General features: G+C 41.5%; 1 protein-coding gene across 3 annotated transcripts in view; it reads right to left on the reverse strand.

Moving 5' to 3' along the window:
- Nucleotides 1-2,185: 2,185 nt before the first annotated feature.
- Nucleotides 2,186-16,870, reverse strand: part of DPH6 (diphthamine biosynthesis 6) — a 232,469-nt gene continuing 217,784 nt past the window's right edge. For all 3 annotated transcript variants that reach the window (XM_028721664.2, XM_028721671.2, XM_028721651.2), the window contains one exon: nucleotides 2,186-4,775. In XM_028721664.2, the coding sequence (XP_028577497.2) occupies nucleotides 4,657-4,775 (119 nt within the window). In that variant the 3' untranslated portion in view covers nucleotides 2,186-4,656. The remainder of the gene's footprint in view (nucleotides 4,776-16,870) is intronic.

Consider the following 16,870-nt stretch of genomic DNA (forward strand, 5'->3'; position numbering starts at 1 on the left):
CATTTGTGCAGGTAATACAAATAAATAGTACGTTGATACCTTTCTCTTAAAATGAAAGCAATATTACAAGTAAGAGGAGAAAATATGCTTGAAACACTTTCCAGGCTCCTCGGATGTGATGGAAACCACTGAGCTATCCAGATACACGCATGGGGTGCAATCCAACATAGGGATGTTACTCAAGTGATGTGGGAGATGCAGAAGTGCAGCTTCTTCCTGGACCACTGGGGTAACACCCAGGCCATAGGGCGTTGTTGCCCATGATGCAGCTTCTTCCCACATCAGCAATGCCCTAGATCTGGGAGAGTTGAAGCTGCTGTGGCAAGGAACTCCTCCCAGTTCCTTTATGATGCTACCCTAGAGCTCTTTGATAGCAGTTGCTGCTCTGTTCTTTTTGGTGATTCGCCGTTCTGCATCTGCAGGAGGTTCCCCAAGATGGAAATGAAGCTGGCTTGTGCAAAAAAACCAGGCCCCATCTGCAGCATACATTTAAAGCAGTATTATACCACCTTAAACAGCCACGGCTTCCTCCAAAGAATCCTGGCAGCTGTATTATTATTATCATCATCATTATTTATTAAATTTATATAACGCCCTACACCGGTAGGTCTCAGGGCGGTTTACAAGATAAAATTACAATATAAAGACACAACATACACAATCAAAATATAAAGAGAAACAGCCCTCCACACACACAAAAAGTTAGAAACAATTAAAAACAATTATTATTATTATTATTATTATTTTAAAAACAGATAATTAAAAAGCAGTTTAAAAGAATGTAACCAGTATTCTCTGCTGGGCAGCGCAGCAGCTGTCCTTTTGTAGTCTATCAGTCCCAGGCCTGGTGGAGAGAGGCAGGAGAAGGGCCCTCAGACTTTCGGCAGGTGTAGCAGTAGTTTGTTAAAGGTACCAAGAGTTAATAATCCATCTCTTTTCTCAGATAATTTTGGGAACTGCAGCTCTCTGAAGGGACTAGGAGTCTCCTAACAACTCTCAGCACCCTTAACCAATGCTGCTTTAAATGTGGACCTAGTGCAGATCATAGTTCTGCGTTTTTCAGGAGTACCTGTGAGCCAGCACTGACAGACTTGAAAGCTTTGACCTTCATCCCATTTTCTGTTTGTTAACTTATTGCCTGCTCACTCTTTGTTCTGAAGCAACAAAAGATAAAAACATGCGATTAAAACTGTCTTGATAAATATAAAGCCTCTATCATTTGCAAAATTATTTCAGTGCCACAAGATATGAAAGGGGGTGGGGTGGGGATAAACAGAGAGAGAGAGATGCTAGGGTTAAAAAGTTTAACTAACATACCCCAGTCATTTGCCAGTTATGAAAAAGTTGTAGAGATTAAAATAAATATTGCTTATGACCGATGTGCCATTACATTGGTTGACAGCACTTTGTTGTTCAGTAAAAAAAGAAAGAAAAAGAAATATGACCTCCAACATTCAGGCTGTGCTGGGACAATTTTTAAGCACGCCTATGCCTTCCTCTTTCAAAAAGACTTGTCAGTAGCACACATGAAAAGGATATTGGGATTATAATCAATCACAAGCTACAATATGAGTCAGCTATCTGATGAGGCTGCAAAAAAGTCTAATGCGATTTAGGTATCCATTAATAAAACCGTAGAGTGGTATCCAATTATGGCTGGAATCTGTCAGAGGAAGTGGGGAGGCAATTTTTGCCAATTTTCCTCCCCCCTTGTGATTCCCTCTGTATCTGTTCCACAGTGCTGGGGGTTGCCAAGAGCAGATTTAGGGGGTATGTAGGGCACTATAGGGAGGGGTAAACCGAAAATTGCCTTCTTCTCCATTATGCTAATGGATTCCCTTCCATCAGCATATGATCACCACTGGATATCACCCATAGATTTCCAGTCCTGTGAAATAGAGTACTGGACCCAGTGCTGCACTTTCAGGCATATTGGAACAGATTATGAGGAGGACAACGAAGATGGGCTATAGAACAGAGAACGAGGCATACAAGAGGCTTAAGGGACTGTGCATGCTTGGTCTAAAGAAAAGAGGACTGAAGGAAACCATTTTTATTTTATTGGGTTGTCCTTGCTTTTATTTTGATTACGTATTTTGTGTTTTTATATTGTGATTTTATCCTGTGAACTGCCCTGAGACCTGCAGGTATAGGGTGGTATACAAATTTAAACAACAACAACAACAACAACAACAACAATTTATTTTATTAAAATGTTGAAGTCCTGTACTCCCACTGCAGCAGCACCATGCAGGCTCATAACTTAAAATATTACAAATCTGTGAGAACAAGTATAGAAAACACATAGATCAAGGAGACAAAACCAGCAGTCAAAATGAAGCAAAAAATGTTATCTGTCACATACTAGAAAAGTCTGCTAGAATGAAATGGTCTTTAGTAAACAATGGAAAACAGTGAGGGAGTGGGGGCAGCCATACCTTGTGGGGCAAGTAGTTTCATAATAGAAATTGAGCCATTGAGATCTGTCTTATGCTACCTAAAAATGCTTTCATCATAGGTCTTCAATACTTAACAGCTCCACTAATGCAAGCACTTTTGGCTGTGCAACCCTGTCTCCTAGTGAGCCCCCTAAGTAAGTTCTGGGTCCCCCCCCCCCCAGCCTTCTGGAGCAGGAACACAGAGGGAGTAAATAGGAAGGCGAAGTTCCTCTGTTCAGGCAAAACTGCCTGGATAAGTGTTTAGCTGTATTCTGCCCTGGATAACATTCTGCCACATAGACTAGGACAAAGTCTAGATTGAATGGGCCTAAGCTACAGGAGAGTAGATTTGGGTTGAACATTAGGAGAAAATTCTTGAAGGGATCAGAGTCTGACAGTGGAACAAATTAGCTAGAGAGGTGGGTCCTCTTTCTTATTGGACATAAGGCAGAAACTGGGCAGACATGTGGGGAATGTTGCAGCTCCAGATTTACTGCACTGAACTAGTGGGTTGGACTTGATAGCCCACACAACCCTTTTCTAACTCTACAATTCTGTGATGTGCTGAAAACTTCTCCATGCAAAGAAGTATAAAGAGCTGCTTTGCTGCTTTCAGATGGAATGTCCCCATGCCATAATCAATATGGGATGAAGCAATGGAGAAACCTCTTAATACATTCACAGCAGCAGGGCAGAGCCTCACCGAAACCAAGTGGCTTTCAGCTGTGGGCTTGTTGCAGATACTGGCAAATTAAGCCTGCGAGTATAATTCACTCACATAAATTTTATAGGGAACATCCAGCCCTCAACAGTTGGCTGTTGGGAGTGAGGAAAGGGTTGCTTGTAAAATGCTGTAAAACACAGCCAGAAGCTCAGTTCAAAGCAGGATAAATTTAATCAGAAATTTGCACAAGGCAAAAGTTTTATCTTATGGCTGCAGGAAGATCCTGGCAGCCAGATCCATAAGAAAGTCATGTAATAATACATTAAAGGCAATGGGAGCAAAATTCAGACCTTGGTTTAGCAAAATGCTTCTCTGTGGAATTACTGAACAGAGTGGCTTCCATATTCTGTAACCACACCAAGTGTAACTCCATTTGCACCAACTGCAGTCCAGAATTGTCCAAATGACTTTTGAGAAGTTAATCCCTGTCTGAAGGCATGCCGCTGGAAGGTCTAGTTTCAATGGCAGACATCTAGCTGATGATGCCCCCCCAGGCAGAAGCTGTTGCCTGGGCATTTGCTGCCACTACCACCACATGTGGCAAAGGGTGCAGCGGAGGAGGAAAAGTCCCCGAGTCAAGAGGCTCCATTTGGTAATCCCAATCTAGAGATCTGCCACCAAGCCAGGAGGCTGAGTTGAAGCTGCCACTGCTGCCTGGTAAAGCTCTCCCATCTTGTCTGCAATGCAGGAGATGACCTTTTGCAGATGCCCCTCCCCGGAAATGTCTATTTAGGGAAGGCTGTACCAGTAATGCTGAAGCTGCGGTGATGGATTTGTATTTGCATGCTATGAATACTAATAGGCACTCTCTGGAGGCTTCATTTTTTACAACAAATTGGCAGTGGATCCATTCTGAGTACTCAGTTAGGTTTTCCTGCAGTCTGCTATGGGGCATGAATGAGCCCCTTGAGCTTTGGCAGCTGTTTTCCTCTCAGAGCTAATGATGGGATCCTCATGTGTGTACAGGACTCTGGATCTCAGGCAATATGGGGCCATTTACTGTACTTATGACAGTACAGTACATTAAGCTTAACAGGGCTGTGTCAGCATAAATAGTGCATTCCCTTGAAACAAGACTCTGATCAACAGAAGGTACACCAGTATGAGGAAATTACCCATTAAAGGCAACATGTTGAGAATCTTCCCCAAAACTATCAAAGGATGTATAAATGTAATTAAGGGATTTTCCACGTAAACTTAGCAGTCTTCTATAAAGGTTATGTTAAAGCAATGGAGAATGATCTGATCTTGGTTATGAAAGATACAAGGCAGGAGAGATTATGGAGTTTTCGATGTGACATTTAAATTCCCTGTCAGATACCAGATGATATTGCAAAACTCCCATGGTGAAAAGTTGGGAAAACGGTATCTTTTGCCAAAAGTTTCAGGTACAGACAGGCTTGCTTGTTAATGCGCCGCCATCATTTTCAATACAGTCACGTGATGTGTTCTTGCTTTTATAGTGGAATGAATAGGCCAATGCTCAGTGTTTAGCTACTGGCTGAGCCAACACACTATGTGAATAATTTTGTTACCGGGTAAATCCATCACAGGTACCATAATTAGAGCTGGTGGTTTCCTGCCCATTTGCTCTTTGAGATGTCCTCGGAGTCCTGCAAGATAAATAAACAGATCCACTGATACCTTTCAACTCATTTAAGCATTCAAAAACAACATAACCACATGCTGCAAATAAGTGTATTTGTCTAAAAAGAATGAAAAACAGCCTGATTAAAATAAAGAAATCCCTTTGGTATGATTCAGCACAGCTCCTTTGACATTTCGATGCAGAAGTTCAGATTGCGGCTTAATGCAGGAGAGCTTTCCCCACAGTTTCATCCTAGTTTGTTGGTTGAAAAGCCAGGAACTTGGTAATATCATAATTTCCAGTATTTCTTTTCTATAATGTGCTATACACAGAAACTGCCTCAACCACACAAATGGTACTGTGATTTAATAAATAATAAAATAAAGACAACTTGGAACCTGCACGTTGGCTCCAAATGCAAGCTGTTTATGTAATTAATGTAGAAGTAAACAATCCTCATTTATAGTTCTTGTCATCTGATTTTTTAAAGCACGGACAGGAGACTGAGACATGAGCTCTGGCAGTAGACAAAAGCAGTCAACTAGCTTTGATGCCAACTAGCATTTATTTATGAATTTTCTCCTATTTGTGTACTGTGTATTTTTAGTACTCTGCTTTTGTTCTTATTTACTGGTTTATTATTGGTTTCTTTAAATATGTTGCATTTCTATATGCTTAGGATTATGTTGATAATACTTGTGTGCAAGTCTTTTATTATGAGACTGGTTCTCCTAGACCAGGGGTCTGCAACCTTTAAGACAAAAAGAGCCACTTGGACCCGTTTCCGAAGAAAAAAAAAACCCCTGGGAGCCGCAAAACTATTGCGACATTTAAAACAAATATATCTCCGGAGCCGAGATCTGACAGCGGGCGGGAAGGTAACGTCGGGACAGTGCGTGACTAACGCACGCACCGCCCCCATGCGACATCATAGCAAGTACAGCACCCGCCACAGTGGGGAGTGTCGGGGCGCACAATGCGCCTCCTCCCCTTGCTAGTATCCGCCCCGGAGCCGCGGCAAAGGTGTAAAAGAGCCACATGCGGCTCCGGAGCCGCGGGTTGCAGACCCCTGTCCTATACCAATCCAGTCACGCACTGAGATCGTCTTCCGAGGCTCTTCTCTGGGTACACTCATCATCACCAGGGGCCAAATACTATTACTTCAGAGGCAGGCAAATATTTTGCTAGGCTTTTAAACCCTTTCCAGCAGATTTTGGTTTTTATTCTGATTGCAGTTTTTTTTTAAATCTTCTGCACTCTTCTGCAATCTTCTGCAATCTTCTGCTGTTTCATTGTTTTCAGGTGTGCTGTGTATGTTTTCAGAATGAGACAAATTTTGTATTTTTATTCTTCTTGTCAGTTATACAAGGAATGCAGATTAGTAATGAAGGTGTGGTGTATCCAATTACCGTATTTTTTGCTCTATAAGACGCACCAGACCACAAGACGAACCTAGTTTTTGGAGAAGGAAAACAAGGAAAAAAATATTCTGAATCTCAGAAGCCAGAACAGCAAGAAGGATCGCTGCGCAGTGAAAGCAGCAATCCCTCTTGCTGTTCTGGCTTCTGTGATAGCTGCGCAGCCTGCATTCGCTCCATAAGACGCACACACACTTCCCCTTACTTTTTAGGAGGGAAAAAGTGAGTCTTATAGAGCAAAAAATATGGTAATTAATAAGGAAGAGGGAGCAAATAAGGCAGTACCATAATGCAGATTTATCTTTAACACTCACATCCAAAGAAATAAGACGAGTTCCGGAAAAAATTCCTCCTAGACTTTTTTTACAGTGCAGGCATGTGCCTGTTTAGAAGTAACCCCCAATGCTCATTGGAATTAATTGTAAGTGCAAATAGCACTGCAGCCTCAATATGAATGTTTCTTAAATGTGTAGAAATGTGAAATGTCATTTTGTCAACAGTTAACTAGGTGCTATATTGTATTGCTTCTTTTTTGTATTGTTTAATAAACTTTTTTTAAAAGAACTCAATTCAAGACTGTTTTTCAACAAATGTATTTATTTGCTGGCAAATATGACTGCCCCTCCAATGTTTCATGATGCTGAGATCCATAGGCTAATTAATAGATTTCATTAGATTTACCACAAATCCAGCTCATTCAAATAATGTACGAGAATAATTTAAGAAAATGATGGAAAAGTAATTGCAAGAAACACTCCTTTTCTTAATCAAGTCATAATGCATCCTTTTAAGAAAAGTGGTAGTTACTAAGCCATGTTGCATTTTTGTGGCTAAAAATGTTTTCTATTTCTGTGCAGCAGAGCACAAATCTGAAGGACACTGGGGAGGGGGGAAGATGCTAGATTTGGCTTTCAACTGGTCTCCCATTGTCAGATTCTACAATACTGCAATTGTAGTAATGCAGTGTTTCATAACATTACAAAGCTTAGCTACATATACAGAAAATGTTATTCTTTCCCTACGATTTCAGAGCTGTCAACAACCTGTGCCATTCAGAGACGATATGCTGATGCTGGTGATTATTATTTTACTTAACAGCTTTACGAGACTAGAGCATTGCCCAAGGCCTTCTCATGCAGATATTGCATTGCTTGGAAGGGGTTAACAGATGGAAATGGTTGATGTTAAGAGGTGAATATTGACTGAGCTGAACCCAAGATCAATAGTTGCCTCAGAAGTCAAAAGGACTTCATGTTCCATGTTTAAAACAACTTGGTCTATGTTTTCCAGCAATGTGCTCATTCAAGGTCAGCTAAGCACCATTGCAATAAGGCAACTGGAAATGTACACGGCAGCTACATTTGCACACACTTGTCAAGTGGATGAGAGGCAATCCATTGAGAGCACAAACTAGCAAAAGCCTTGCCCAATGAAATCACTGGCACATAAGCCTGCCACTGTTTTTTGAATTTCCGTTGCTTTCAGTGGGCTTTCATTGGACTGGGATTGAAGATGTCAACCCATGCATTATTTGCATCCATTTCTCTTCCTTGAATATGTTGAAACAGAGTTGGTTCCACTAAATTTAATTTTTATCAATCAATTAAGCAGTTGCCCAATACTAAAACCACATCAAAAAAGTAAAGTATTTTATTTCCTGACAGAATATTTGGCAAAACCACTGCAGCCTTTAGAAACCGAAACCTATTTAGAGCACGTATGAGGATAGGAAGAAGGTGGGGGGAGGAGAGAAATATTTTTAAGTTCTGATATTTAAAGTGCACGTTAATCACAAATTAGCTACTTAAGTGTTCCACACTAGAAAGGAAAAAAGATACACACATATAATGTCGTCCTGATGGCGTTTATGTAAGCTAATTCAGGCAGAGAGCGCCAATATGCTTTCCTGCAGATTGCTCTATTAACATTATACAATGGCTGTAGTGCAGTAAGCTGTTGCTTAAGTGCAAGTTTAAGCCAAATATATGCCTTAGCTTAGAAACAAGGCTCCTGCCATTAGCAGCTATAGCAGAGAAACTCAAGGACTGGTCTCTGTCCTCTGAAATGAAAGCAGAGGAGGGACATTTTCAGAAAGAGCACAATTGTAGGCCAGAGTACTAGATATTTTTTCTTCATTTGTCCCTGCCATGCTCCTTTTGCTACCTTTCCTCTCTGTGTTTTAACCAAATACACTGTTATATCACTTAGCGCAGGTCTTTAAATCCCAGAGCTAATAAAGCTCCATTGCTTCAGCTGTATGGATTTGACATGCAGCATGTGCTTTGAAGAGAAGCTTCACAGGGGATCAGGTTCCTAACAGTCGACTAAGAGTTTCAGTCCCCACAGAGGTGCCCCTGGCGTGCTGAGCACTTAACCCTTCGACCAGTACCAACATGACTGTTCACAAATTATTGATGTCTCTAAATCCCTGGCAGATTGCAGACAGGTCTTGTCTCCCTTGAAGCCCAAGCATATGGCCACTAATGGGATGGATTAAGAAGAAAAAAATACATGCAAACACTCAGCCTTTGCCACATGAATGTAAAGCCACAGAAACAGGAGAAGGTGATTGAACTGGACTGAACACTGCTAAATACATGATTAGCCTCTTGTTATGGATCATTTCCATTGATCTATATCTGGTTTTGCAGCACAGTTTAATTAAAGCTGTCTGGAACAAGCCTGTCCCCTAAATGATCAGCTATGCAATGAAAACGTGAAACTTGAGGAAGCTCGAGGCCTCTAAAAAAGCCTCACTGACTTTGTGGTAAAATAACAGTAGCAGGAAGGGAAATATATTTTCTGCACAAATGAACTGTTTTGTCGCAGCATCTCAGGTTCCTGAACATGGTTTTAAAAACACAACAAATCTTGTTTCCTTTTAAGTTTGTTCTTAAGGTGGATTGCTTTTCACTCCCAAATAATTCTCTGGAAGCCAATAAGCTTACTTGCAAGTTAATTATTTCCTGATAAAAGGGTCTAACAGTGCGTCCTAAGCACATCTATTCAGAAGTAAGCCCCACTGAGTGCAATAGGATTTGCTCCTAGATAAGGCTGTACAGTACAGGATTACAGCCTAAAATGGGGGGTGGGATCCAGCCCGCAGAAAATGGCTCGCCAGCCCCAGGAGCTTTATCTCCCAATCTGATCAGGACATAAATCACTCTGCCTGCTTTTTACAGATCCTCCCATCGCAGTGCTCAACATCGCAGTACTAGGACTGCAGATAAAGCCGTCTGTCTGCTCTTTAAGAGCAAAAGGCAGCACACAAGGCAGCCTCTCCGCCCCTGGTGCTAGAAAAGCTGATTGTGTGTCCCTGTGTCTGCATGTACTGTTTGTGCATGTTTGAGAAGAGAGAGGGAGTGTGTGCTGTGTACCTGCATGCCTGCTGAGAGGATCTGCTGTACATGTGGTGATTGCACATGTGCAGTGCAAGTGCACATGTGCACACACATATACACCTTAGCCACACCCAATGCTGGCATGTTGTCCTTAGAGGGGTGACTGACTGTCAACAAGGCGCTTGGGCTAAAAAGGGCTTTTCAATTTTTGATTTTACTTCTAAGTCACATTAGAAAGACTTACACTTAAACATATTTAATATTATTGGAACTGAATGGGTTTTAGACAAGCATCTCAGGGTGGTTTCAGATTGCAGCCTGTCCCTGTAGCCGTAAACAGGATATACAAAATTTACAAAAATCACATAAGCAGGCCCAACAAGCAACAGATTAACCGTAAGGGAAACTAGCAAAACTACATTGGGGACAAAAATGTAAACTTCCAATTTTACCAAATACCTAGGTAAAAAACAAATGCAGGTCATTCTAACGGATTAATCAACCAATGGTCCAAGCGACAGTTCTCACCCAATTTTTCACTTATGGCAGCCCAACCACTTTCCTTTTCTCTCTCACACAAGAGGGCCATACTCTGTGCCCACAGACACTCACTGTGTGGCTTTTGAGGAAGTTAACACCTTTTAGCTACACCGCCCAGGCTCTTCCAGTGGAAGACCAAAGCTCCACTGGCCAGAGAGTTCAATAGCTTTGCCTGCCCTCTACAACAAAGAGAAGGAAAACTAATGCTTTTCTTAGGTTTGATAAATAACAACAACAACAGCAGCAACAACAACAACAGCAGCAGCAGCAGCAACAACAACAACAACAATAATAATAATAGGTCACCTAACAAGGTGCCTCTCATTCCGTTTCTCCAGTCATGAACTTGGTGGCAATGGCCGGGAAGATGTCCAGCGTTTTCCATTTCCCACAATGCCCCAGAATGATGCTTCATTGGCTCTTTAGGGCACTGTGAGAAAGTGAGAAGGCAGGGTGGTTTGCCAGATGTACTCAGCGCCACCTCATAGATCCTCAATGGAGGATGGGCAGATGGGTCAAACAGGTCAACATTAATGGGTCCTGGCAACACTGTGTCCTGCTCCCAGCCCTGGCCATTTGATAGATCTGAAGCCAGAAGACACACTGTTGGAAGTACTTGAGAAGCTCCAGTGAACCACCCACCCTCCTGTTCAGTATTGACTGCTATTAGTCTCTTTAGCACATGTAAGTGGCATTCCTCTTCCTGGAAACCAGACACAATTTGGTTTCCAGGCAGACCTTCTGAGCACAAGGGAGTCAGTTGGGGAATGTAAACTTTAGTTCCTTTCTTTCTTTGTCTGGACAGCAGACCAGGCTTCATTGAAGGTACCCTCAGTGACCTCCCTCAGTCTCTAAGACGTGCAAGCAGAACTATCTCATGCCCTTTAATAGGTCTCAGCAAAGGCCTTATCTTGCTGTCCTCTGACCCAGAATGGCTTCTTGCAGTTCAACTGCACACCTGGTTTTTGTTCCAGAATAAAATCAAGGCTCTTCTGTTTCATCCAAGTTACTAAAGGAGCAAAAATGCAGAAAAACTGGAGTCACTGTCTTTCTGATGAAATGCAGCAAGGCCAGTAAGGTCAGAGAGATCACACAAGCCAGAGAGGCCATACTCTTCTCAAAAATGAGAAATATAATTATTTGTTTCATTTTAAATATATTTTTCATCCTGCCTTTCCTTTTATTTTTTGTCAAAAAGCCTCCAGTTAAAAGGCAGCAATAAATATAGATAAACTATAGGCGATAAAGCCAATTCATATTTATAAGCTTTCAGGAACCGAATGATTATTGAGTGTCGGGTGAATTCCACAGCTGGGGAACCACCACAGGAGAAACCACATATCTCTGTCTCAGAGAGTTAAGGGCAGTGGGGCACCCTGAGAAGGGCCTCAGAAGATGATCTCATTTGGCATGCAAGTCTGTAAGGGAAAAGACAGATACTAGCTCCCATAAGGACTGGAGGCCAAGGGTATTGTCATGAGTAGGGAGAGCACTAACATTTATGGCAATTGTGCTTTCTAAGAGCTGAGTCATTTGCTGAGGAAATGAAAAATTCTTGACTTTCTTTTAAAGTTAAGTAGATGGTTACCATTTCCCCCCAGAGCCTAATAAATAAATAAAAAACCCTGTAAAGCATTTATGTTATTTTTAGAGAAGGTTCAATTATGGGCCTGTCATCGTACACAGTACATCCTTTTATCAGGCCACCATGCTAACTTGTTTTTTTCCACAGTAAAGTTTGCTTAATGACCAGTTTAACAATAGATTTTTCACTGTAGGTGTTAATTAGAGCTTTGTGGACTCTATAGGATTTGTGCTCACTAAACCCTGTAATTCAAGACAAAAGAGGTGGGAAGCACACCAGCCCCCTTTCTCTTTCCATGAAGACTTGACGGTGACTAAACCAAATCTAAAAAACAACAACCCCACCGCCACACCATCTTCTCTTTTCTATGGATACCCAAAATCATACCACACCGCTTCAGAGCAGAAACAATGACAGCAAAGAACCCTTTTTTTCAGACTGCAGTTTCTGAACTAAAAAACCAAGCTCTACCATCACAATAGCCTTTGATACAGATGTCCCAGAATGTTGCTGCCTCCTCAAGATTATTGTGAGAAATATCTCTTCTTAGTTGTTTGGTGTCTCTGGACAGTAAATCAGCCTTGAGTCCCATCAAAATTATCCACATGAAACAGATTGGTCTGATATATCCACTCCTCACTTAAGAGAGCTTTCAGTTATGCTTGCTGAGACAAAAGGGCTGATTCACATACTGTTGTGGAGACAAAAAAACCCTGTATATGGTGTGAGGCATATGAGGACTACATAATCCCTCCTCATGTGTAGAGCATAATGGATTTATATTTATGAGGCATCACAGGATCCTTCTAGCCCACCTCAGGTAAAGAGGCAATTGTCTTGGATTCTACTCAGCATACTTCGTATCCTTAATAAATCAGTTAATATAAATCCAATATGGTCTTTCTAAAAAGGAAATGTTTGCAGCCAGAACCTGGGACAAATTCCAAAACCTGGGTGCCAACACTAAGAAGGCACCACTGACTCCATTAAGATGGAGCCGTATGTGCTGTTATTTTGGACTTGTGTGCACATGCTCAGCACAATCAAAGATGGCTGGTTGAGTGAAGAATTAAGAAGCTTTTCTTGGATGGGTGTCTAGGGGAGAGAAGAGTTCATATTCATGACATGAATCTTGCATGAACCTAGAATTCCTCTGAAAGATGTGTATAAACGATGATTAGAGGACAAAGACTAGGCTTTAACTTTTGAGATGTTGTCTGAGTCACACCCAGAAAAGACCTACTGAAATAAATGGATTTGAATTAGCTGTTCCCATTGACTTTAATGAGTCTACTCTGAATGTAACCTACAGTGCAATTCTAACCATCCATAGTCAGAAGAACGTCCTATGGAACTGAATGGGTCTTACTCCTAGGTAAGTGGGGTCAGCACTGCAGTCTTGGCTGAATTCAACCCTTTGACTATAAAATTACACTTATTGACACAAAGTACAAACTTCAGTGGAATGGTGTTCATGAGTCCTATACTTCGAAGACCAGTCTCTATGATTACTAAGAAAGTAACACCAGTAAAACACTACATCCATTATTCATCAAATGATTGATGCAAATTCCCTTACACACTAGTTCTATGGGGCCTGAGTGATATTTGAGACTCTCAAGGGTATATGGCTACTGGCATGTAAGCTACAATTCTGAATTTTGGAGGAGTGGTATTGATGTGTTGCAAGTTGAGAAATACAGTATTATATGGATAGATATGAGTGAGCCAGAGCCAAGTTATTAACGAGAGGGGGGGGGGAACCTCCCTCCTGCTATTCCCACACATTTCATTATATAAGACGTTGACCTGACCTGTAGACGTTGCCACTAATGCTTCCTTCTGTGGGTTTGCGCTTGTAATTAGTTGTGCCATGCTGGCAATGCAGATTTCTCCCCAGTGAACCTGCATATACTAAATTGTATCAGCTTGAGCAGCACATTTGGAGGAGACACAACCCTTTGCCTTTTCTTTCCTGTGACTGATTTACAACTGCTTATCGCGGTACACAATCCCAAAGCACTAGCTAGTATTGAGATCACCTGGCAGTGATTTGCAAAATCTGAGAGGTGGTAAGTAAAGCCTTCAGGTGAGAGCTGGGAACTTTGCTAGGGCAGTGTTTGGAAAGCTCTGCCTGTGCCTTCTGTAAATCAATGACTTTTCTCCAGGGCCGTCAATCTGGCACCTTTCACAAGTGTTAAATTCACTTAAATATTTCCCCCCCTTAAGAAGCTGTCATGAGACATACTGAAGCAAATATGTCCTTTAGTGGATACACATGGACTCTGTTGTAACAGTGTCTGTTAAGTGAGCTGACATCCTAGGATGATTTAAAAAATAAATAAATTCAACATTTGTTGGGTATCATCGTACTCTCTATGCCAAATAGTTTCAAAGCTGGAAATAGCCGAATGAAGATAAAAACAACAACAATGGAATGCTGACCAATATATGCTTAAAAGAAATGGAATACTGTTTGCTTTGACCATAGATGGACAAAATCTATGCCATTTTTTGGCACTTTACAAGCTGCAGGTATATCATGTTGCTTGTCCTCAGCACGTGTTGTCCTCACCTTATGTTGTCTAGAGAGATTCTAAGCGGAATGATGCTAGCATAAGTCTCTGACTTCCTCTAGAGAAGAGAATGATTCAGAGTGACATTGTACATGTGTGCCTGAATTTATCCTCTTTGTCCCCAAAGATCTGACAACTTCATGTTCATTACTCTTTAAGCTTAGATTTTTTTTATCTGGTGTGTGGAAACCAATATATTGGGGTGGTAAAGAGTGTGAGCTTCACATCATGAAATTCTCGGTTAAAACAATTTCAGCTACAAACTCACTGGATGGGCTTAAATAAGCTACTCTCTCTATCCCCTTTATGCTCCCATCTGCAATATGAGAAAATAAGAATACTTTAAGACTTTCCATGGTGGTTTCAATGATTGCCAAAGAGTTTTGAATATCCAAGAAAACACAACTGTGTATAAATGCTAAGTTCATTAGCTCATTATTCCATATACTATAGATCCATTACACAGAAGGGAAGTAGAATTATTTGCTTAGGGCGACTGAGGACCCTAAACAGAGATGAAATTAATTGTGTCTTTACATTTATTCTGCACCTCTGGAGTGTGGGCTTATAATGAATGGGGATCACAGCAGGCATGGGTGGCAGTGGCTGCGATTTAACCTTTTGTTTCCCTGCTACATTCCTGAGGAAAATGCCTCTTCCACAGCAAACAACAGCTTCAAAAGATTGCACCAAGGGAAGAAAGAGTTAAATTCCCATCCACACCTGCTGTGATCCTAATCATTATAAGCCCCTGTTCGGCCTGAGTTCAAGGCTAAGCTGGGATCTAAAGCTAAACCATACCTAAAGGCATACATCTCTCTAGCCTCTATTGTTGAGAACAATAAAGAATTATGTTGGAAAAGCTACTGAGAACAATGTTAGAAGCAATGGGTCTTACCAGTTATTTGCATTTCATGTTCATGATTGTGTCAATACATTACAGTAAGGTTAAAGGTAGGACTGCAGCCATAAAGTCGTAGGATTAAGTCTTCCCCAAGACTGTAAACCACATGCAGTGACAAAAGCACCAACCACCACACTGAACATGCTAAATATGATTCATTCATTGTAGATCATTTCTATTGATCCAGCTTTGACTTCTCAGAACAGTTTAATCACAGCTGCCTGGAAGAGGGTAATGGATGGCTTAGGGGATTGGTTACGGGATACACAGCAAGCCATTCTCAGGTCACAGGTTCAATCCCACAACTAGTTTGGCAATTACCAGAAGTCGTTATTACTGTATCTGGTGACTTATGTGAAATAAACTAGTGGAATTTCATTTGAGTCACTCTCGAGAAAAAATACGCACTTGCACACCCTTCCTAAACATCATAATCAATACCAAGGGTGTGCAAATCAGAATGTTCCTTGAGCCATTTTTGTAGGACAGTGAGTGGCAGTGACTCCATCAAATTTATTTTGCTAATAAATTTGCAACCATACAAATGCAAGCGTACTAATTTGCTTAGGGCAACCTCTCAGAGGTTTGGCATCTATGACACACAATGTGCATATGAATCAGTAATTATTCAGCACCATGCTAGTTTACTTTGTGTTTACTATGGAGAACAGCACTTTGATTTCTGAAGCCTTAATCCACATCTGCAAAGAAGGCTATAAGCAGAAGTTGGCTCTAGCTGATATTGGGTTTATTAAATGAAGGGCGCTGAGAACGGAAACTGATGTGACGTTCTAATCACTTTTGAGAAACATGAAGGGCTAGTGATGGAGAGGTGACCTTTATTTCAGCAAGGAAGATATCCCCATAAAAAAGAAGGCCAAGCTGTGAGGTACAGTGAAACACTGTTGTGATTTATTCTTGTACCTGTTTCAGGGAGGGAGGGGGAACCCTACTGTGACCCATGGCCACAGCATCCAGTTTTAATAATCTTACAGCACTGCTAGAGGGAAATAAAACATCCAATAAGAGGTGTCAGTTGCAAAATGAAGCAAGATGCCCACTCTCTAAACCAATCTGTGGTCATCACTGGTACTATATATGCCATAGGCCCTAACTTGTCAGTGAATATCAGACCCTCTTCGTTAAAGTACATGTCAGTGAAGAGGACAGGGTCTAATGGAGGCTCAAAAATCTTTCCCAGTAACGTCGTGAATTCCAGGGGTCCAAGAACGAGAACAGTTATTTTAAATAAAAATTAGATTAAAAAATAAATAAATAGGGTGTTTTAAAGCTACTATGATAGTGTTATGGGGAAACAGAGACCCCCCAGAATGCCAGATTTCCTTCTCTAGATTTTTGGGTGCTGGGATTTAATCAGAGTGCTGATAATTAAGGTGAGTTGACAGGCTGAGCTTGTTTTTCTGCCAGATAGAGAGGCAGAGGGAGATGATGGCCCTGTCTAATTAACCCACAGCAAAAGTCACCAACAAGACAAAAGACCCTACCGGGTAACCAAGAGGGAGGCTGCCAGGCCAGGCCAACGTGGGTGTGATGTGACACAGAAAAAAGTTGTCCTTTTATACAGAGGTTTCTGACAAGTGTTCTGGGAACGGGGACGAAAAATTGGCAGAACTCCATGTGCACTGGCTGGTAGAGCCTGGGGGCCATGGCTGGCTGCTGCTTTCGACTCAAGCTTGCTGAAGCTATGACAGGAGCAACGAGATACATTCTTCAGGTGTAATGTTCTGCACCCTCT

The sequence above is a fragment of the Podarcis muralis genome, chromosome 1 (genome assembly GCF_964188315.1).
Source record: "Podarcis muralis chromosome 1, rPodMur119.hap1.1, whole genome shotgun sequence".
Lineage (NCBI taxonomy): Eukaryota > Metazoa > Chordata > Lepidosauria > Squamata > Lacertidae > Podarcis > Podarcis muralis.